The sequence below is a fragment of the Gopherus flavomarginatus genome, chromosome 6 (assembly GCF_025201925.1).
Source record: "Gopherus flavomarginatus isolate rGopFla2 chromosome 6, rGopFla2.mat.asm, whole genome shotgun sequence".
In the NCBI taxonomy this organism is placed as follows: domain Eukaryota; kingdom Metazoa; phylum Chordata; order Testudines; family Testudinidae; genus Gopherus; species Gopherus flavomarginatus.
The window spans coordinates 127,704,068-127,727,154 of record NC_066622.1 but is presented as its reverse complement, the minus strand read 5'-3'; the positions used below and the strand labels follow the sequence as shown (position 1 = coordinate 127,727,154).

Genomic DNA, 23,087 nt, shown 5'->3' with positions numbered 1-23,087 from the left:
CCAAGTGTGATCCTGGTTCTCTCACTTACCAAATTCCTCGGGACTGTCAAATAATCGTTCGCACAAATAATAATCATCCGGATTCAAATAGGGCAGCTGCCTCAGAATAGACTGCTTGGGAACGAGAAACAGAACCTCTGCAATGTCCCCGTCTTCAATAACTGACATCCTTCTGACAGAGTTCCTGAACTTCACTCGCTCCGATACCAGTTCTTTACTTTTACCTGATCCACAGAGCTTTCCAAAGCTGTTTAAGATGGGGAAAGATGGCATGTCTATATAGCAAACAGCTAAGGAGGTAAAACCAATAGTGTGTGTGGTTAGTCCTGTACTCCTTGGTGCACTGTCCTCACAGATCCTTATCTTTTTTCCTTGCCCAGCAAAGGAGATTAAGGAAGATGTATTTTTAGTCATTATCTTTAAGAGATTATGACAGTACACTTGGTCAGGTGACTGCCATCTAAAACTGTTGCAATCAGCATCTCATCACTGGGGTATGTTTAAACCTGAAGCAAAAGCATATCGAGTATTTGAAAATCGGATTAATATCCAGGGCAAGAGAAAGAATGTATTTGAGGAACATAAGAGGATTAGTTTGCCAAAAAATCTTAGTATGTTAAAAATCTTATAATGGGAGAACCATCGTAAGCCCCACATACACATCTGTGCATTTTAATCTGCCAAGCCCCTTTCCTATGCGGAGCTCCATATGTGTTACAGTAAAGGTAGGGCCCGCCTGTCCTATTTTTCATAGGCTTTACAAAGTCAGGCAATTCTCCCTCCATAAGTTGATTTCCTTGGGAGAAATCCTTCCTACAGCCTCCACCATTTTATAAACAACCAACCATAATTCAGATATTAGGAATGGCAATATACAAAAACCTGTAGGAGAACATTCAACCTCCCTGGCCACACTATTGCAGACCTTAAGGTGGCCATCCTGCAGCAAAAAAACTTCAGGACCAGACTTCAAAGAGAAACTGCTGAGCTTCAGTTCATCTGCTAATTTGACACCATCAGCTCAGGATTAAACAAAGACTGTGAATGGCTTGCCAATTACAGAACCAGTTTCTCCTCCCTTGGTTTTCACACCTCAACTGCTAGAACAGGGCCTCATCCTCCCTGATTGAACTACCTCATTATCTCTAGCTTGCCTGCATATATATACCTGTCCCTGGAAATTTCCACTACATGCATCTGACGAAGTGACTATTCACCCACGAAAGCTCATGCTCCAAAACGTCTGTTAGTCTATAAGGTGGCACAGGACTCTTTGCTGCTTTAACCAACCATAAGTATCCCTCGGCTGGGATTGTTCCCGCAGTACTGCTGTTTCCTTACTTTCCCCCTTCCAGTCTTACTAACTGGAGAAGTTTCATGAAGATCCTAGTGCTGTCTCACCCTGCCTAATTTACAATAAGAATGTACATTAAATCCAGATCTAATGACTTGCTAATCTAATCACCTCATGGATTTTTTTCTTAAAGAGAGGCTGTTAAACATAAACACAGCACTCAAGTCACAGAAGAGTCCAACGCAAGAGATAAAAAGGAACAAAAATATATTTGTGTGGAGAAAGTGCAGGTGGTATCCCAAGCATACCCTTTTGGTGGAGGTGGGAGGGCGGGAAAGCGGATCTTAAGTCCTCATTGAGCCAAACTCTCAGAAGGAAAAAGCAAGGAAGAGGCTCAGCATTTGGCTCCAGATTTTTTTTTAGTAAGATTTCTAAATTTCCCCACAGATATAGCACATGAGGGAGAGATTTTCAAAGACAAAAAAGACAGTTAAGTGCCCACCTCCCACGGAAACTCCCTGTTTTGTGCCTTTGCAAGTGTGTCTCTCTCTCTCACACACACACTCTCACACACACCAAGCTGCACAATGACGGTGCACATAACTGTTTTTGCATCTGTGGGAGGTTTCCACCAAATTAGGGGGTACTAAGACACCAAAATAATCAGCTTGTGAAATAGTGAGAAACTGCTAAAGAAATCCTCAGTCAACTCTCCCTCAAAGTTCAAATATACCTCTACCCCGATATAACGCAACCTGATATAACACAAATTCAGACACAACGCAATAAAGCAGCGCTCCGGAGGCGTGGGGCTGCGCACTCCAGTGGATCAAAGCAAGTTTGATATAACGCGGTTTCACCTATAATGCAGTAAGATTTTTTGGCTCCTGAGGACAGCGTTATATCGGGGTAGAGGTGTACTATTTGTTGGAGAGGGCACATTCGAAAGAGGAGATCATTTTAAAAATAGTAAATAAAACAATGTCTTGTCTCATCAATCTAGGCTTTTATTGTCTATTTTATAGGCCTTTTAAAAAAATAAACCTGTGAAGTGTTATTTATTTTAAATAGCGTTACTTAGTACTTATTAGTGACGCTGAAGTTAAGCCTGAGTCAAGATTTCCATTAAACCACCCTGCTCTTGGGATTCTGCAACTTAGCCATAAGCAATGGGCCACATCCTCAGCTAATATAAATCTGCATAGCTGCACTGATTTCAATGAAACTATTCCAGCTTACACCAGCTGAGGGTCTGGCTCAAGAATCATAGGCCCTTCCATAGCATCCTCCATCAGAGTCCCAGACAGCTCTCTGCAAACATTTATGAATTAACTCTCACAGCATTCCATTGAAGATAGGCGAGCATCAGCCACCCCGGAACTTCACAAGGGTCACTCTGTAGCACACCATGGCCATTTGGAATTTGATGGAGGCTATGGAGAACAAAGATCTTCCTCCTCCAAAAGGCAAATGCTTCTACCAGTTGAGTTAAAGGAGGTTTTCCAATCTGTGTTTGAAGGCTGGGGCCAATGACATGCTGAAAGAAGTGCCCAAGCTCACACACATCATCCAGCCCAGACAGTCATATTGTACCCATTACTGCTGTACCCGTTGCACCAGTGGAAGAGCTGAAATAGATCTCAGGAGAGTGATGCCCAGTCTCCTGCTCTAAGCAATGACTGCATTTATTCCATCTTCCAGCCAGGTCCACTTGTTGGGCAGCTACACTGGACAATGCACACAACAGCATTAAGCCAATATGATCTGTTGTGTCACAATGATCAGAGACAGAAGAAATCACAGTCTTTCCCTGTAATCAAGCATTATAAAGGCAATGTAGAGTAATTGTTGATAACTCCCTTTAGCAGCTCATCAGTAAAGTTGCAGTATTTTCAATGAGGGTGCACAAGTGAGGATACAGGGAAAGGCACACTAATCTGCATCCCTTGTACCTATCTCATCAGAAGTCCAGTCCCTGAACTTTCTGAGCACGACTGCTCCAGGACAGGGAGGTCAGTGGGACTAGATACTTCAAAGGGAGCAGAGAGGACTGAGCTCAGAACCATATTCCTCACTATCCCTCCACCATGGCCAGCCAGGCAGAGCTGGCATCAGGGTACTGGAGGAGAGAAATACTAGCCGCTCCATTTCAAAGTGTATAGACTAGGTCACTCTCTCCCTATTCCACAAGGGACTGTGCCTACGTTTGCCACAATGTCTCTGGGATAAAGTGACCGTGGATAGTTCCTTTTGTGTAATTTCCCTGTGTCCAAGGAACTTCTTTTGGGGCACCCACAATGTCCTGACTTTTCATCTCAATCAAAACATAAGGGTTTCTTTTTTTAATTTACAAAATAATTTGTTCATCTTCATTCGGAAAGTATTGCTATACAAAGCACAATTTGCTCTCGCTTTACCAACCAAAAACAGTTCAGTGGAATAAGCATTCAGTAGGATGAACAGACTCTGGAGTGAGGAGAAAAGTCGAACGCATGTTGAGGCTATCAAAACTGCTCTTTTGTACAGCGTGAATGTTAATGACACTTATTCAGTGTTTCATGATAAACTCAAAAAACGCACTCAGTTACTGGAAAAAACCCTCCTCTCTAAGAACTATAAGAGTGTTGCTGTTGACTCAGAAGTAGCCACTAGCGACACCAGCACACATTTTTTAAGAGCGCACGTTTCGCTTTTGCATGACCAATTCATGACATTAAACATGGGTCTTGCATTTTTATTTACTCTGGGAGTTCCTACTGCAATGATGCCCCTTTCCATGATCACACACTGCAGCCACCATTCGACAGTTACTATCTGGCCTTGGTACTGTAATTATTAATTGTAATGCCGTTCCTGTAGTAGTGGGATTTTGCATTATTGTTTTTAACCGGAGGGTATGCCTTTAAGAGTCTGCATCCTGCCTACATAATCCAAGAGGACAAGTACTAGAAGTGAGCAAAACAAAACTAAGGAACCTGGAGTAACCAGAGGGGCTCCCTGAGTCAGGCTGAGGGTCATCTGCAAAAGCTGGCTCTAAGAGTAAAGCCTGAGGTAACAGATACGGATGGAAAAGGCCAATGATGGCTTGAACATACACAGACTAGAGTTAGATTTCTGCCGGAAAAGCCCTGCAATTACAGCCTCCTGAGTTACACCACAGGTACCCCAGATGGGCGGACAGCAGCAGTGCAAGCTCCTCTCCAATGCCTCATCCCCGTGCCTTAACTCTTATGTGGAAAGATATCTTTTGTAAAGCCATTTAGGAGTCAGTTACTGGAATCTTGGTTTAGTGAGTTAATGGGGGTGAGCATGTGATGCAGATTTGTATGTTTAAAAGGCACCTGGAGCATTGTACAACAAACTGGTACCAAACATTGTGATCCAGCCCTAATATCCAGCCAAGCAGAACCAAACGGACAAAGGCAAATGTTATAATCCTCAAGAAAAAGTACCCCACTGGGTAAAAAGGATCAATTCCCAACTCATAAGCAGAACAGGGATGAAAGGGGCAACAAACACACACAAAAAAAGGTCATTTTAATTTTCTGAAAGGGATGATTTCACCGCTCAGATCCATCCCTGAAAACTGTCCTGTAATATATACCCTGAGGAACCCAGTCCTCTCAGCCCAGAAATAGCATAAAGACAGCAGCTCCAGTATTAGCCAGGTAACTAAATACGTATCTATGGATGCAAGCCATGAGGTTCAGGTCCATTTCCAGACTGGTGCTATGATTCTAGTCTTTACAGAATATGGGAAATGGTATATTCAAGATTCAGGGTTTTGGTTTGGCTTCTAATGTGCTATGAGATGGAAATGAAGTGGATTAACGAACTCGGATAATACTTACAAAACTAACAGAATGGCCAGGAAATATGTATTTTCTTTATATACACGTTTCAAATGCAACCTAAGATATATATTATTTCTGCACTAACGCTGTTTAGAACATATAAATAACCACAAACTTAATTGTGCTAAGAAAATATTTACAAAAAAACAATATACTCACTGAACAGCAAATCCGACCTTGGATCAGGGCAAAGGTCATTGCAAGTGTAAACTGCACTGAAGTCAGTGGTGTTATACCAGGGATAAATTTGGCCCTTTATCTCAATACAAGGCAGCTATGTATATTGCACTAGGAATGATGCCTTTATTGCTTCTGTCATCAGAACCAGATTCCTACTGATGCATTTCCATGTAATCTTATTATTATTTATTGCTGCACAGAAAACAAGATTCAGAAATAGTCCTGAGTTTTTCATGCCAGCTCAGTGGAAACCAACTGAGAATAAAACAAACAACAACTTGGAAACAAGTTGTAAATTTTACTGCACAGCTAGATAGTCCCAAACAATATCTGATGGAGCTATCCAAGATGATAGGATTATATACTTCTGCCATGTAACTGTCTCTGTACACTAGCTGAGAATAAAAAGAAGCTGCCTTCATACAGATGGAAATGGAGCAATGATTATACCATTTACACAAAGAAATATCACTGGCTAAGTAAAAGAACAGCAACGGCAGGAGTGTAATTGGCAGCAGGACTGTTCTGAAATGCACTTTCATATACCAAATGACTCAAATTCTCCAACTATAGAAAAATGTCACATTTTTACAGGTTTAATCATGAAGTTCAGGTTTCAGCCCTTTGTCCTCTACAATTTACTCAGAATATCCAGGACAGTAGCAATTTGTAGGCATCCTTTCATTTCATACCACTCACATGCTCATCTTTAAATTCCCTTACTCATCCCTCCGATGCAAGCAGTGATTTTCTGTGCATATGGACACAAACCATTCTTAGAGTAGGATTCCCCAGTAAGAACTTGTTCACTCATTGCTTCAGAGAAAACTGCCTTTCTCTGCACAGTTGACCAACTACAGCTTGCTTGAGAGAGAATGTAAGACTCTAGAGGTTTCTCTTCCACTTTATCTCCATTAATCATTCAGGCACTACATAAAATCTGATGAGCTCTTAGAACCAGTAGCACAAAGCCACTTCATGGCTTCTGAAGTAATTACGTTTTTGTCTTAAAAAAAAAATCTCAGATTACCACAGAGTACTCCAATATTTTATGGGCCTTATTTCCAAACTGCAACAAGATGTATGCCCCTGCTGCATAATGGGAAATATACTGAGGATTATGTTCAGCTCGGTGAGACACTGGACATAGCCACCCAGCTGAAAACCAGTAGCAGAATGATGATCATGACAGAAACTATGTAACAAGCATACTCCACCAAGCAGATGTGTGCAATACCATGCAATGTTTCCAGTCCCTCCTAATCCCTACTATTCTATTACATATATTATACTCACACACATACTTTATGTTGCTTGAGCATTACTGATGACAAGAGCCAACATACTAGCATCCATTTAGTTTCTGACACTGTACGGCATGTGATGTTTCAGAGGAAAAAAAGCACCAAGGCAATTAGGCAACATGAAGAAGTCAGTTTATCAACTCACTCCATGTAGCACAAGGATTGACTAATCTTATCGTTATCTTAGCTTGCATAAGTATTAACAAGCAGTGATAAAACTGAAATGGCCATACACTGCAGGTTCAGGAAGAGTGCGTCAGGATCTTTTACTCAGTTCCCATTGAGGAGAATGGGAAAACATAGCCTGATCTTGGAAATAAGATGACTGGCCAAAAGTTGAGGACAGAAAAAGAATTGAATCGGCATTCTTCATCGTTCAGCCAACTGGTGTGAAGATAGCCTGGGCAGTTAGTGTGCACCTGTTTCAGCCTTGCTTTTCACAGCCAAGGGCACAGCACTGTCAGACTAATTAGAGGAGAAAAAGGATACTCAAACGATACGCAAGTATACTACAGATCACACAAGCAATGATACCCCCTAGCTGAACAACTGCAGAATGACTTTGGCCATGTCCTCTTGGGTGTTAAATAATGGTTACAGAAGAAGAACCATCATTACTACAAATCAAGAGCTCCCCAAACTGAATATACTCCCTGTGCACCCTACTAGTGCTGCCTCTCCATTCTCTCAGTGCTTCCTCCTCCTATACCCACTGAGAGAGACCTCAGCCATTTCATGAAAAAATGGTCAATATAGGACACATTATAAGTGCTTGAATCTATATTAGGGATAGATTCAGGCTTAGTATTCATAACTGACTTAAAATCTATATTAGATATCTAGGCAGGAATATTATTACTTACATTCAATTTAAAATTCTAATGATTTGTATTTAGTCTAACCGCAACCGTGTACTTCTTTTGTGAAAGCACAACATATATTAAGCTAAAAGCATTCAGGGGCATTGCTATCTTTTATTGTGCCAGAGGGCTCTGGAGACTCCATACAGACATGTATTGCTTTTGGCTTGTGAGTATCACCTTGGGGCTATACCAAGAATACACAGTTATCAAAGTTAGCCATTTAGAATACTGAAGAGTGGAACACACTTGCCAACAGTTAACACTCTACACATTCTTTTTGCCACTGCCGTGAAGGTTTTCGTACCACCACTTTTTCTTTTACATATTGGCTTAAGTTTTGCCTTGCATACTAAAAGCTATGAAGCCAATTCTGAAACACTTGATTAAATGAACATTTTGCCAGTTACCTAGCTATTCAGTTATCCAGAGATACATTACTGCTAAGAGGACACATTTGTATATCAATATGCAGATTTATGCAGTATACAGCCAGCAAACTGAATTATGTAGTCCGCAGATATACAATTAGCTGGAGTGGCAATGCATGTAGCTGAATGGAGCCAAAACAAGATTTTGTGATTGTTATGCACTTGGGTAGATTATGGAGTTAAATTATATGCACTCAAGGGTAACGTATGGAATATTTCAGGGAAAAAAGAGAACAAAGAAACAAAAGAATGCATGTTATTTTTAAAGGTGCTCAGTTGGGATGCCCCACATCTTGCCCCAAATCCTGCTTATAAAGCATCTATATTGTATAGCATATCTCCAATAGATGTCAATATTATTGCTTTCTGAACTCTCTCAATATGTAGACACTCCAAGCTCAAAGTAAAAGTGTCTCAGAAGTCAATGCTCATTTCTTTCTTTTCGCTGGCTTTGCTGGTCAGGCCTACCTCCATAAGAGCCACTTCCAGTGGGTAACTCCAGCTTCAGCAACTACATTAGATTAACTGAAAGTTAAATAAAAAAGTACTGGGAACGTTGGGATTAAAGACCAACCTCCACTAGGCTAGTTGCTTATGCCTTGGCTAGTTGCTTATGTCAAGATTTACTGCATCTTGTGTTTTCCCTCTCTAATTTCAAAGCCAGATTAAAGAGAAGTCTTAAAAGGAACCAAAGAAATGCAGCACTGCAAAAAGCCCTTGCCGTGAGAGAGTTTCTTGTAACATACTGAAAAATGAGGCAGCACATCCAATTGTTTGTATAAACAAGTCGAAGTAACCTAACAGATCCAGGCCATGCCAGGTTGAGTGACATTCTGTCACTATGCTTTTGAGAGCTTGAGCTAGACAAGGGAGGTAAGTATTTAACTTTAATCCACGTGTCACTGGACAGTACATATGTCAACAGTGTTCAGACTTTAGGCTCCAATAATTCTCTGTAACTCACTGGCTTCAGTGGGATTTGTGTTGCATGAGGATGGCAGTGCCTTCCAATTTGAGTTTAGCTTGTAAATGGTTTGTCTTGCCAAGAGCAAGTATCAGGTCTTTCTCTGCTATATATATGTTGACCAGGACCCTATTGGGCTAGGCACTATACAAAACACAGAACAAAAAGGCAGTCCCTGCCCCAAAGGGCTCCCAATCTCTCATCCATGCAGGATGCTGTATTGCACACGCTAACTTCCCGAGCAAAAACATTGTCTAAAAACAAGTCATCCAATTGGGCATGCTACTGGGAGTACAACCGGTAGAGGAAGACACTGTCTCATCTGGGCCTGTTTGCAAAGCATTGGGCCGGAATGTTGCTCGTCTTTAGGAATGAAAAGTGGCTAAACCCTTGTATAGTGCTGGGAAAATGTAAGCCTGTTTCAAATACAGAAGTGAAGCTCAGTAAGTCTGCATGGGATATAGGAGAGCAGATTTATAACATTTTGCACATAAGGGCTACTAAGGTCTCCCTCTCTTAGGGCCTGATCCAGAATTCATTTAGGTCAGTGGGTTTTACATCAGGCTTTTTGTAGCCAAAGATAGGTAGGACTGAGCATAATCTCGGTCCAACAAGGGGAGTGTTGGATGTGCGAGGAGCTTCCCATTCCACCTTGTATCTCCACATAGCAAACAGGCTCAACCCCAGGGCTTGTGTTTCTGGGGTTCAAGCATAGGGGAAGTGCAGCACGGACTGATTAAGTGACTTGCCAACAGGACATACAGTAATGTACATACCCAGAAGCTGAGTGTGACTATTCCAACTCATGATAAACATACAGGTAATTTATAAATGGCCTTACTGGTTGGGCTTTCTGAAATACATGCTCCTCGGTTGGACGTATAGGGTAGATGATGCTCTCACCTCATTTCAAGAGCCCTCTAGTTCTGTAGTTGCTATAGACCATGAATGTGAGGCGGTCAGCACTGGAGTTCTCACTACGTCAGGTCAGCTTAGAGAGGGGCTGTGATTTCTTATCCTGGGGTAAACAGGCCAGGCAGTTACTAAATATTACACATCGATTTAGCAGGGGAAAGGAAAGTGACATTCTAGAGTGAAAGAATTTACTGGGAACTTTTTTGTTTTTGAAACCTCAGAGAGTATCTGTAGATACTAGTCTGAAATATAATTAACCAGTTTGCTTCAGCATAGAGCAGGAATACATAAACCAAATTCAGCAGTGGTTTGAACAGGTTTGGTTGCCCATTTCTTCTCAAGTTGGAGGAGTGGTGAAAAAACATCTGATCAGGTACATGAAAGAGAGCGAGAGCTGAACTTTATAAACATTCTCTGTGAGACTTCTACTCAACTAGCTACAGTGATGAACCACACTCTCAGAAGGCATCTACAATGAACACTGAATGTAAACACAGTTGATATTGAAAAGAGGGAATTATTTCTTATATGGTCCTAAGAAAAAATATGGACCATCCGAGAGAAGCTAAAGCGACAAACAGAAAATATGTCCAATGACAATACTGTCTTTCACAAGGAAGGGGAGACCATTGACTCTGTTGGTGATCTGGGGCTCACGCAAGCACAGAAAAAAAATAGGGGATGTTCAACACCATGGACCCTGGCCTCACCCCCCACTTCACCTCTTCCCCTGAGGTCCCCGCTGCTCTTTCTTCTCCGCCTCCTCCTGCCTTAAGGCAGGAGGGAGCAGAAAGGAGCGAAGAGCAGGCAGGTAGCGGGCCCCCAGGGAAGGGGCAGAAAGGCACAAGCAGCAGGCAAGCGGGAGGACTTTGGGGGAGGGGCAAGAGGCACTCGAGAAGGGGGCAGAACAGAAGTGGGAAGAGACGGAATGGTGGCAGGGCCTCGAGCGAAGAAGCCGAGTGGGAGCGGGACCTCAGGGTGGAGTAGGGGTGGAGCGGGGGTGGAGCACCCACCGACAAAAACAAAAAAGTCAATGCCTATGATTGAACAAATACAAAGTCATGCAATAGGTTGGGCCAAAAAAAAAAAACCACACAAAGTGCACTTTTTATTAACAGAAAGGCAAGAACATTTATTAGAAGAGGCCAAGACATTTCTTTCACCCATCAAGGTATCACTGAAAAATTTCAGAAAAGCAAATACGTTAGAAACATATATTTGATTCAAACTTTTAATTCATACATCAGAAATTTCTGAAACCGGGGATGACATTAGACACACTACAAGGGAGTTAGTGAAGTTTTGATAATGTCAGACAGGAGGAGAGCAATGAGCTGATCCTCATCTCTCTCTCTCTCTAATTGTATGTTATTTTACTCTTTTTTTTTTAATTCATTCCAAAACACTCATAAAAACACAGGGAATCTTTTTGTTTCTATATAAGTTGTGACTGAGAAAAATGGTAACAGAATTATTATTGCTTTTCCATCTCAGAAATTATCTGAAGAACACAAAAGTGACAAACTCTCCTCTAATTGATGACATCTGCAGAACCTTTCAACTGAATTAAAGCACCGTGCTCAGCTTCCTATTATCCTCTATGTAAAATAACTTCCACAGCAGATGAGCCTTTGATAACAAAGGATCAGCTTTGTAGTGCTTTGTAAAACTGGATAGTACAGCATAATGAGCTACTGGTGACATGCTTTCACCCTGTCCATGGCTTTATAAACTGGTACTCCCCTAAAACCTAGCATCCATACAAGTTTATTCTTCACTAGAGATAACTGCAGCAGATCTTAAGAGCCAACATTTTAAAAATATTAAAACCATACACTTAAGATTTCAGCCAATCACTTTCTCGTATTTTTATTCAAATCAGCAGTAGTTGCCACCATCATCTGTACCTACCCTAGCTAGGATCAAATTTTATACAGAATGTCAATCCTCCTGCTTTAGACATAACCCAAACACCTGCCGAGTGCTAAGAAATAACTTCCCAAGTAGGCATGTTATTCAATAATTGTCCATTACCTTATGAGTTTTGAAACCTTCCTTGAAAGTACATGGTAAGTGCCAATGTCAGACACAAAATACTGAGACAGAGATGAATGGTCTAATCCAATATGGCAATTACTATGTCACTATAACTCAAAGATTGTACTTTCATAGTAAATTCTTATTAGCTTCTTAAATATCCATAATCGTTATAATAAAGTAGTTATTTTAGTTTAGCTAAATACTCGTTATAAACTTCTGTTCCACAATTATTCATCTTTAGCAACTGCAAACATTCTATTCAATCTTCATATTCTTGAGGACAAATATTAAGTCTACTTGTGAATACATTTCTAGATCACAATATATTGCATACAACATACATTCCAATCATACACAATAAACTACTTATTAAATCTAAATTAAAGATTTGGGACACATTTCCCCTTCCATTCACACACCCAACAATTGAAATATTGAAAAAACTAACAAACAAAAAACCCTATAAAAGAATTTCCCTGAACTCTGTAAGGCAATAGAATCGGGCTACATGTTACATGTCTTCACTTCGAAAGGTTGTGAGTCCTCTCAGATTTAAAAATACAGATTTGGACAGGGAAATCCATTTTCTAAGCCAAGCTGGACAATTGAAGAGCACTTAGTTCTCAGTCAGTATTACAAGATGGACAATGGATGGTTTATGCCTAGAGGATGGAAGATTACTTGAAGTTCTGTTTACATGTGCTCAAAATTTAGGCTGGGATTTCCAAAGGAGGCTAGTTATACCGGACTTCTCTACTCAACTACAATGGTCTCTGAATATGCCCCTTCTTGGACAAGACAATAAAACAGAGATACGTGTTTACCCTGTATAGACTTTAAAGAGTTCACAGCACTTTTGGTAAGAACAGGCCTTTGTGTGAGTGTTCTTGGCCATGATTTCTAATTCCTGTAATGTTCACTGGTTGGCTGCTGCCACAGAAGTGATTCCATTTCTGTGATGCTGTTTGTATAATTTTTGAAGCACTCTTTGGGGATAAAAGGCCCTAGCCACCAATATGAAATATTACTGGTGAGGAACATCGCTAATATCCATTAGGAGAATTACTGCCGCATCCAGAACAGCTCACTAGGAGGGCGGGGAACACAGCAGTCCCACCCCCTATTAAGTCAATGGCAAGATTCCCAGACCCAGATCTTCAGAGGTATTTAGTGCCTAAATCCTGTTAAAGATATTTAGGTACCTAACTCCCATTGATTTTGAGGATGTGCGCCCTAGCGATTGAAGTTGGATCCGTTTTCAGCCTTTGATGGCCTCATGGAACTCCTTCTGTTTTCACCTTCCCAAATTATTAACCATAGCTGGTAAGAGGAAGGATGGCCCAGTGGTTTGGGTACTGAGTTGAGAGACTTGGATTCAGTTCTCTGCTCTGCCACAGACTTCCAGTGCAAAACGGGCAAATCACCTAATCTCCGTGTGCCTCAGTTCTCCATCTGGAAAATGTAGATAATGACACTTCCCTATGTCACAGGAGTGTGCACAGAATCATAGAATATTAGGGTTGGAAGAGACCACAGGAGGTCATCCAGTCCAATCCCCTGCTCAAAGCAGGACCAACATCAACTAAATCATCCCCCAGCCAAGGCTTTGTCAAGCCAGGCCTTAAAAACCTCTAACAATGGTGATTTCACCACCTCCCTAGGTAACCCATTCTAGTGAAATAGCGTTTCCTAATATCCAACCTAGACCTTCCCCACTGCAACTTCAGACCGTTGCTCCTTGTTCTGTCATCTGCCACCACTGAGAACAGCCGAGCTCCATCCTCTTTGGAACCCCTCTTCAGGTAGTTGAAGGCTGCTATCAAATTCCCCTTCACTCTTCTCTTCTGCAGATTAAATAACCCCCATTTCCTCAGCCTCTCCTCATAAGTTATGTGCTCCAGCCCCCTAATCATTTCCATTGCCCTCTGCTGGACTCTCTCCAATTTGTCCATATCCTTTCTGTACTGGGTGGCCCAAAACTGGACACAGTACTCCAGGTGTGGCCTTGCCAGTGTCACATAGAAGGGAATAATCACTTCCCTCGATCTGCTGGCAATGCTCCTACTAATACAGCCCAATATGTCATTAGCCTTCTTGGCAACAAGGGCACACTGCTGACTCATAGCCAGCTTCTCGTCCACTGTAATCCCCAGGTCCTTTTCTGCAGAACTGCTGCTGCTAAGCCAGTCAGGGCTTGTCTACATCAGAAAGTTGCAGCGCTGGTGAGGGAGTTACAGCGCTGCAACTTTGAAGGTGTACACATCTGCAGGGCACCACCAGCGCTGCAACTCCCTGTTTGCAGCGCTGGCCGTACTCCCGTTTTGTCTCGGGTGTAGAGGATCCAGCGCTGGTGATCCAGCGCTGGTAATCCAATGTAGACACTTACCAGCGCTTTTCTTGACCTCCGTGGAAGGAGGAAGCCTCTGGTAATCAAGCTGGTCTCCTTTCCCGGTTTGCTCTCTCGTTCCCGGAGCCCAGAGCAAGCAGGTCTCCTTCCCTGCGGTTTGCTGGGTGGCTCCGGGAACGCGAGAGCAAACCGGGAAAGGAGACCCGCTTCGCCGCGGTTTGCTCTCTCGTTCCCGGAGCCACCCAGCAAACCGCAGGGAAGGAGTCCTGCTTGCTCTGGGCTCCGGGAACGAGAGAGCAAACCGGGAAAGGAGACCCGCTTCGCCGCGGTTTGCTCTCTCGTTCCCGGAGCCACCCAGCAAACCGCAGGGAAGGAGTCCTGCTTGCTCTGGGCTCCGGGAACGAGAGAGCAAACCGGGAAAGGAGACCCGCTTCGCCGCGGTTTGCTCTCTCGTTCCCGGAGCCACCCAGCAAACCGCAGGGAAGGAGACCTGCTTGCTCGGGGCTCCGGGAACGAGAGAGCAAACCGCGGCGAAGCGGGTCTCCTTTCCCGGTTTGCTCTCTCGTTCCCAGAGCCCAGAGCAAGCAGGTCTCCTTCCCTGCGGTTTGCTGGGTGGCTCCGGGAACGAGAGAGCAAACCGCGGCGAAGCGGGTCTCCTTTCCCGGTTTGCTCTCTCGTTCCCGGAGCCCAGAGCAAGCAGGACTCCTTCCCTGCGGTTTGCTGGGTGGCTCCGGGAACGAGAGAGCAAACCGCGGCGAAGCTGGTCTCCTTTCCCGGTTTGCTCTCGCGTTCCCGGAACCCCCCTTGAAGCCGCCCAACAGCGCTGCAGTGTGGCCACATCTAACACCACTTGCAGCGCTGGTTGCTGTAAGTGTGGCCACTCTGCAGCGCTGGCCCTATACAGCTGTACTAATACAGCTGTAACAACCAGCGCTGCAAAACTTTAGATGTAGACATGGCCTCAGTCTCCAGCCTGTAGTAGTGCACAGAATTCTTTCTTCCTAAGTGCAGGACTCTGCACTTGTCCTTGTTGAACCTCATCAGATTTCTTTTGGCCCAATCTTCTGATTTGTCCAGGTCACTCTAGATCCTATCCCTACCCTACAGCGTATCTACCTCTCCCCCCAGGTTAGTGTCATCTGCGAACTTGCTGACGGTGCAGTCCACACCATCCTCCAGATCATTAATAAAGATGTTCAACAAAACCAGCCTCAGGACCGACCCCAGGGGCACTCTGCTTGATACCGGCTGCCAACTAGACATCGAGCTGTTGATCACTACCTGTTGAGCCCAACAATCTAGCCAGCTTTCTATCCACCTTATAGTCCATTCATCCAATCCATGCTTTTTTAACTTGCTGGCAGCTGTGCGAATAAGCACATCAAAAATGGTGAGTTAGACACTACAGTAGTGGCAGCCATATAAGTACCTTATTCATCTATGAAGAGCACCAGAAAGCAACATCTCAACTAGACGTAAAATGACAGTGCAACACACCACTGACCTTTTTTCCTTTCTTTTAATTACTTTCTGGTATTTCACTATTAGATTTTTTTTTAATGATTTTCTGATTCTGGCTGTTATTTAACATTAAAATTGCTCTTTTAGCCTCCAAGGACAAAGTTATATCATGAGGCAGTGATAACTCATTCTGTACAGTTGCTATGATCTGGGAATTCTATTTTTATCATCGTTAAATTATTCTGGCCCTGAAGAGCAAAAGCATTACCAGTCTGGTTGCTGTTACTAAGAAGAGAGCAAAGATAGTCAGGTTACGATAACAGATACTGATTAAATGGAATCCTGTTTACCTGGCTTTTTATCATTTCAAATGTGTATTTCAGTCTAGTCTGCCTTGGAAAAAATCTCTACTCTAAACTATTTTGGGGCACAAATGAAAGAGTGTGCACTAATGGATGAACCTGTTGGGTTGTTACAATAATAAGATTATATGACTCAGCACTTTACTTCCAGGCAGTATAATTAAAGACCAAATGTATTGATCTGAAATGCCAAGCATACTGCACAATAAATTTTGATAGCACACACACACATAAAAGAAAAACCCTAATGAGTGGAAAAGAAACTATTGTAAATTACAGAAGGTCAGTGCACTTTCGTCATTGGAAGATGGACTTTGCAATATTATTTGAGCACCAGTGACGTAATCAGTGCTGTGTAAAATACCAATATAAAGACAGCTCTTTTCCAAAGAATTTGAAATCTAAACTATGATTCTGCAATGCATTTCACTTGAAGCACATGAATACACCCATTGCTTAAAGTTAAACATGTGCCTAAGTGTCTGCAAGATTAAGGTACAGGCAGAAAGGATGGGACACCGCAAAAGCCAACAGTTCTTCACTATCTGATATACCACCTGCTTTTTCCCCTCCCCAAAAACATCCAGAGGAAGTTCAAGTCAATAAATAAACCCCTGAATGAACAACAATGAAAACAAAACAGAAAAACAAAACTAGATCATATTGAGTGGTGTTTTGTTCATGATTGGCCCTTAATTTTAGGAACTGCTCAACAAGATATCACCCTATCAAACTATCATATTGTACACTGATCTTTTTTCATACAGTCAAAAAGGGTGCATCGAGTGATACGAAGAATAGAGATTAACAGGATAGAATTAATTCCTTTAATTGGATATTTTTCTTTACTTTCTCCCTCTTGGATTTGACCTCTTTCTCTTCAGTTAAGAGTAGAGACTCTTTGTAAAAATGTTTTTTCCATAAGAAAAAGAAGATCTCACAGCAGCTCTGGAACACAAATAATTTGTGGGAAGAAAGGATCAGCAGAGCTGATGCCTGAGTGTCCTCTCAACCCCTGGATTCATTTTTTTGTTCCTTTATAAAAATACATGCTGTTCTATTCAAGAGCTTTCAAAGTGACACATAATGAAGGAAGCTCCACCTTTCCATTACCATACATTAAAGCAAGCAACATGCTCTCTCTCTCCTGATTGTGTCATGTGACAAATGATAAAGAATCACAGAAAAAGTCCCTTTATTCAAACACTCCTGAACAAGGAGTTTTATTAGAATAAGGAAACAGTTTTGTCCCCAAAGCCACTCTCTCTGCTTCACTGTACAATTTCTGCCTAGAATCGTCTCCATCCATTCCTCATGACAGGCTTCCCGTTACAGAGGTAAAGGACTAATACACATATCCTCACACCCAGCCCCGGCTCCAGGCACCAGCCGAGCAAGCTCTTGCTTGGGGCGGCAGATTCTAAGGGGTGGCTTCCCTCCAATCCTTTTCTTTTTTTGCTTCGCCGCTCCGGCCGCCCTGCAGGTTTATTTATTTTAATTTATTTATTTTGCTTCACCACTTCGGCCATCCCATATGGGTTGGGTTTTTTTTTTTGGTTTGCCGCTCCGGCCGCCCTGTAGGGGGCGGTGGCACAGAGGAGGGGGGCGCCCTGCTGGGAGTGGGCTGCGCACTCTGTTTGCAGGCGGCGTGGCGGGAGGGGCCTCGTGGCGAGCGCCCCGGCTGAAGGAAGCCCTGGCCGCCCCGTCTTCTCTCCCTCCCTGCCCCGCTTCCTCCCCCTCCCCCTGCTAGCCGGGGTGCACACTCCACTGCCCAGGGCACATCTGCAGCGCAGGGAGTTCCCCTGCACCCTGGCTCTGGCCACCCCACAGGTTTTTGGTTTTTTTGCTTTGCTGCTCAGGCTGCCCTGTGGGGATTTTTGTTTGTCTGTTTGTTTTTTGTGTGTGCTTGGGGCGGCAAAAAAGCCAGAGCCGGCCCCGCTCACAACAAGACTCAAATGTTTCCTATCAGTGCAGCAAGAGCATCATGTTCCCCAGCATCCCTTATGAGATGACACTTGCAGTTAGCAACAGGTAGGACACACAACTTCCTCAGTGCTCCAAGCACTAATTTAAGTGCCCAATAGAGGCCTGAAACAATCTTTGTGTTAATGTTTATCAAAAACAAAACTAAGGGTACGTCTACACTACAGGATAAATTCGAATTAGCTTAAACCAATTTTATAAAACAGATATTATAAAGTCGATTGTGAGCGTCCACACTAGGCACATTAATTCGGTGGTGTGTGTCGTGGTCCGAGGCTAGCGTCGATTTCTGGAGCGGTGCACTGTGGGTAGCTACTGTAAAAGAATGAGGCCAATAACGTCGATTTGCATCCACACTAACCCTAAATTGATATAGTAATATCGATTTTAGCGTTACTCCTCTCGTTTTGTAGGAGTACAGAAATCGATTTAAAGAGCCCTTTAAATCGATATAAAGAGCAGTGTAGTGTGGACGGGTGCAGCGTTAAATTGATTTAACACTGTTAAAATCGGTTTAACAGCGTAGTGTGGACCAGGCCTAAGAATAGGAGGTTACCTTTCTATGTGGTGGAAATCAGGGCCCTGCTTCAGGCTGCCAAAAATGACATCAGATCTGTCCAGTAATTAAATAAATCCTAAAGTACTGCTGAACCCTTCCTTTCATGGTCAGCAGTGCTAGCTTGTAATAAATACATCAGCAAGGCAAACACAGCGGTGATCCATTACCTTAAAAAAATCAGAAGAGTGATAGCTGAGCAAGATCATGTCCATGTTATTGGCTCCCTTCTTTATAGAGGAACCATGTTCCATCCAGGGCAAACACAAGCCACGACCCTTGAAGGCACGTTGATAGCAGGTCAAGATTTCCAAGTGAATTCAGTTAATTAGATTTATGGAACAGGATGACATAGGCTGGTGGCAGCATATCAAGCAGCACCTAAAACAGTGGCAACCTGCAAAACCATCTTATATTTTCTTCAAGACTCTTCATAATAATTCTTATTGGTTTGGTATAGTTGTCTACTTCTTTCCTATTGAAATGATCTTCACATGCCACAGGCTAGTCAAGAGTGACACCACTTTAACTGTCCTTTTGAAATCATGAGAAAATCTACTGAAGCCAATGAGTCAAAACGGGGGTGGGAGGGGGGGCAGAGAGAAAGAGAAAGAACCAGGCTCACGATTTGTACATGCTATAAAATCTCTGGGTTTCCAGCTAGGTCAGCTGACTAACAAGTGACCCAACCACAGATTTCTGATGCTAATTTCTTACCAGTAAGGCATTTGGACCCAGATCCTTAGGCACCTAAATACCTTTGAGGATCTTAGTTTCCTTCACACAAGACTCCAGTGCATTGTTCGTTAGCTAAGTCATACAAGGGGTAAATGGTGCTTATTGTCTTTTAGTGTCATTTGTCTTGCTTTGCAGAAACATGTGATGCAGAATTTGTTTTTTCCTGACACTTAGGATGAATAGAGAAGTACAATATGACACAGAGGTGGAAAGGAACAACCACACCCACAATCACAACCACACGCAATCAGGAGTTGAAAGGACCCTGAAATGGAGAAATATGCCCTTCGTATGCAGGATAACCACAGTTGGCTCATGATCTACTAGTTATACCCAACGCATGATGGCCTCTAACTTAAGATATACGTCTGGGTTTCTGCTTTTGGAAATAGGTTATACTCTGCTGGAAAATGTAAGTGTAACTGGAGAGAAAAATACTATGAGCATTATCCTAACGTGTTGTTAAATTAAAGGGCCTGATCCTGAACTCCCTCACCTAGCAATGACTTAAATTAGAATTAAGGGCACTCAGCAGCTTGCAAAATTGCTATAATAGTAAGAATAAATTAGAGGCAATGAGGTCTTACAACTACAATGCCACCAAAGATTCTCTATTGGCATCATAAACCAGAAGAATCAAGCTTGCGTGGACTGGGATAGAAATAAAATTTCCAACACCATGGTGTAGTCTGCTTGTCTGAAAAAATGGAGGTTACTTACCTGTCACTAGAGATTCTTTGAGATGTGTGGTCCCAATCTGTATTCCACACGTGGAATATGCCTGCACACCATGCACTTGCACCCGGAATTTCTTGCAAGCAGTATCTGTTGGCCCACACATGCACCGTTGCCCTTCTTATGTGCGTAACCAAGGATGTAAAGGGCAGTGTGGGGCTGACGCCTCTCCAGTTTTGCATTCTTACCGCAGTGCAAACAATCTGCAGCAGAGGGGATAAAAGGTGGGTAGTGGAATACAGATAGGGACCACACATCTTGAAGAACCTCTGGCTACAGGTAAGTAGCCTCCATTTCTTCTTTGAGTATTTCACACAAGGGAGAGTAACAAGTAGTAATCAAACAATGTGGTAGGTGAGGGGACACAGAATTGACAGCTGACTGTAGCACTGCTGTCTCCACAGTTGTATCCCAGTTGATGACTGTACAGGGCATAACATCTTGTGAAGGTATGCAAAGAGCTCCAAGTAGCTGCCCTATGTATCTCGAGCATGGGTATGTCTCTCAGAGGTGTGGCTGAAGTGTCTTAGCCCTAGTGGAATGAGCCTTTAACTCGGTGGGTGGGGGGAGAAATGCCAGCTAACTGGTAACAAAGAGTAATACAACCCCAGATGCATTTGGAAAGTTTCTGTGCCAGTATAGGTTAACCCCCTGGTCACTCTGCTATGAAAACAAATAGTTTAGGTGTCTTTCTAATATCCTTTGTAGATAAAAGGCCAAAGCCCTCCGGACGTTCAGAGAATGTAGTCGTCTCTCCTTTTCCGAGGCATGTGTTTTAGGAAAATATAGGTAAGTGGATGACCTGACTCTGATGAAACTCAGAAACTACCTTAGGTATGAATCTGGGGTGGAAGCGTAGCAAAACCTTTTCTTTATGACATACAGGATGAAGGTAGTATATGGTGGGCCTGCCATAAGCACTCCCCGTTCACTGACTCTTCTGGCCAATGTGATAGCTGCCAAAAAGACCCCCATAGAGCATGTGATCAGCAGCTCAAAGGGAGTTGTACTGAGAGGTGAAAAACAAAATTGAGGCCGCACTGAGGTGTGACCTTCACACTGGTGGAAAGGATCTAAGAATGTCGTTCAAAAGTCTAGTTGTGACAGGGTGAGAGAAGATCGTACATTTATCCACTGGAAGATGGAAAGCGCTAATTGCTACTAAAAGCACCCACAGGGAACTGAACGCAAGACCTGAAGACTTAAGGTTAAGTAGATACTCAAAGATAATTAGGGATTTCAATGGAGTCTGAAGACAAATTGCATTGATGAGTCCAAGTGGAAAAATGCTTTTCTACTTTGGTTAAGGACGGGCTGCTCCCGCGTGGAAGTGGCCCTGGATTGGAGTGTGTGAACTTGCCCCTGTCTTGTGTTAGAAGGTCCAGCAAAGTGCGGATGTTCATGGGTGGTCGCACTGAGCTTCAACAGATCTGTGAATCAGAACTGTCTTGGTCAGTTAGGCGTAATGAGGATGGCTTTAACTCTGTCTCGGCAGATCTTCTGTAGAACCTGTGATATGAAAGGAATTAGAGGGAAAGCATACCCCAAGCGATCCTTCCACATTAGAAGGACATCTCCCAACAAGTCTTTGCCCCGGGCTGCACTGGAGCAGTACCAAGGAAGCTTTCTGTTCACCTGAGAGGCAAATGTTCCCAGGCCAGCATTCTCCATTGCTTGTTTATAGAAAATACTGTTGTCATATTGTCTGACATTATCTGAACATGTTTGGATCAGATAAGTGGGAGGAAGGCATTGCAGGCCCAATGGACCACCCTGAGTTCTAGTAAATTGATGTGCATTGTTCCAAGTAAGGCTGTGCCAGCCATAGGCTACTGTACAGTTAATGTGCAGGAGTGGCTACTTCTGAGATTTATTTTTTTATCCTCCAATTACTTTTTAAAAATATATAAGCTGGAAGTGGCTCTCACTGTGCTACAGGAGACAACTTACTGTTAACTCTTTTTGCTACCCCCTTTGTTCAGAGATTTCCTCTCCCTCCAGTTATTTATGATGTGCCAATCACCCTGGTATCTAGGCACCTTTTCCACAATGGACATTTTCAACTTTTCTATTTTATTTAAACAGATGAGTATGACGAAAACAATAGATTTATAATTAGGAAGCAAAACACAAAGAAGCCCCCTCAGTCCCAAAGGAAAAGCTAATTTTCTTCCACTTGTACTATGCTCATCACTGTATATCTGATAGATTTACAGGGAATCAAGAAATGGTCAGTGTCAAAACATTCACCATTCACCATCTGTTTTGGTAAGTCACATGCTTGTAACATGTTATTCCATTTCAATGGCATCTTTTCCTAATATGATGCAGGATCGGGTCCATAATTAAGAAAATAAAAAGCAAATTTAAAAAAAAGACTGAAAAATTCTGCTAACAACTGATTCATGAGCTTCTAGCACTAATGAGAAATATTTTCAGATAAATCAGTTAAAAGAGGTGCTAACTGGCATAGGGCTTATCAGTGGAAACCTTTACGTTACAAACATATGTCATGCATATTTTTCAATCTGGAATTAGCGTGGCAGCTTCCAGTTTTTTCCCTTTAACTATGGGTGAGCTACATAATCAACCTATCATAATTTTGCAATGATGCTTTCTGTGGATTCCAAAGCCTTACAGAACTTTTCCCTATGGGACTTTCAAAAGTCTGCACATTCTCCTTACCTGCTTACTGGATTGTCACTAAAGCAAAAGAAGGTCAGGTAATTCAGATTCAAAAGAGAAGTTTTGTAAAACAAACTCTGAACTATTTTGCTAGTGCATGAGGACCTGTGAGTAAAACATGACAGAAAAAAAACAGACTAATTTGTTTTTACTCCCCAGCTAAGTGTAATGATGAGAACCAAAGCCAATAAACAGTAACCATATAAATTAGGTTTTTTACTCATCAATGTCCTTCTAGTCCTCCTGACTAATCAATAGTGCACAGGTGCACTGACCCAGCAGCAGTGCAGGGAAGGAAATCATGATCCCCTTCTGACTGGAGCAATGGGAGAACAAAGGTTTTTAATCTATTGTTGTCCCAGATTGTAGATTACTATT

The 23,087-nt window shown here is 42.7% G+C and overlaps 1 protein-coding gene across 7 annotated transcripts in view; it reads right to left on the bottom strand.

Annotated features, from left to right (window-relative positions):
* The window catches only part of ABLIM1 (actin binding LIM protein 1), a 317,067-nt gene that overhangs the window by 220,929 nt on the left and 73,051 nt on the right, over nucleotides 1-23,087 (bottom strand). The window contains exon 1 of one of the 7 annotated variants that reach the window (XM_050958983.1): nucleotides 6,633-6,706. The exons of the other annotated variants lie outside the window; for them this stretch is intronic. Coding sequence (XP_050814940.1) covers nucleotide 6,633 — 1 coding nt within the window. The 5' untranslated portion in view covers nucleotides 6,634-6,706. Of the gene's footprint in view, nucleotides 1-6,632; nucleotides 6,707-23,087 lie in introns of those variants that run through there. 7 annotated transcript variants of the gene reach the window in all.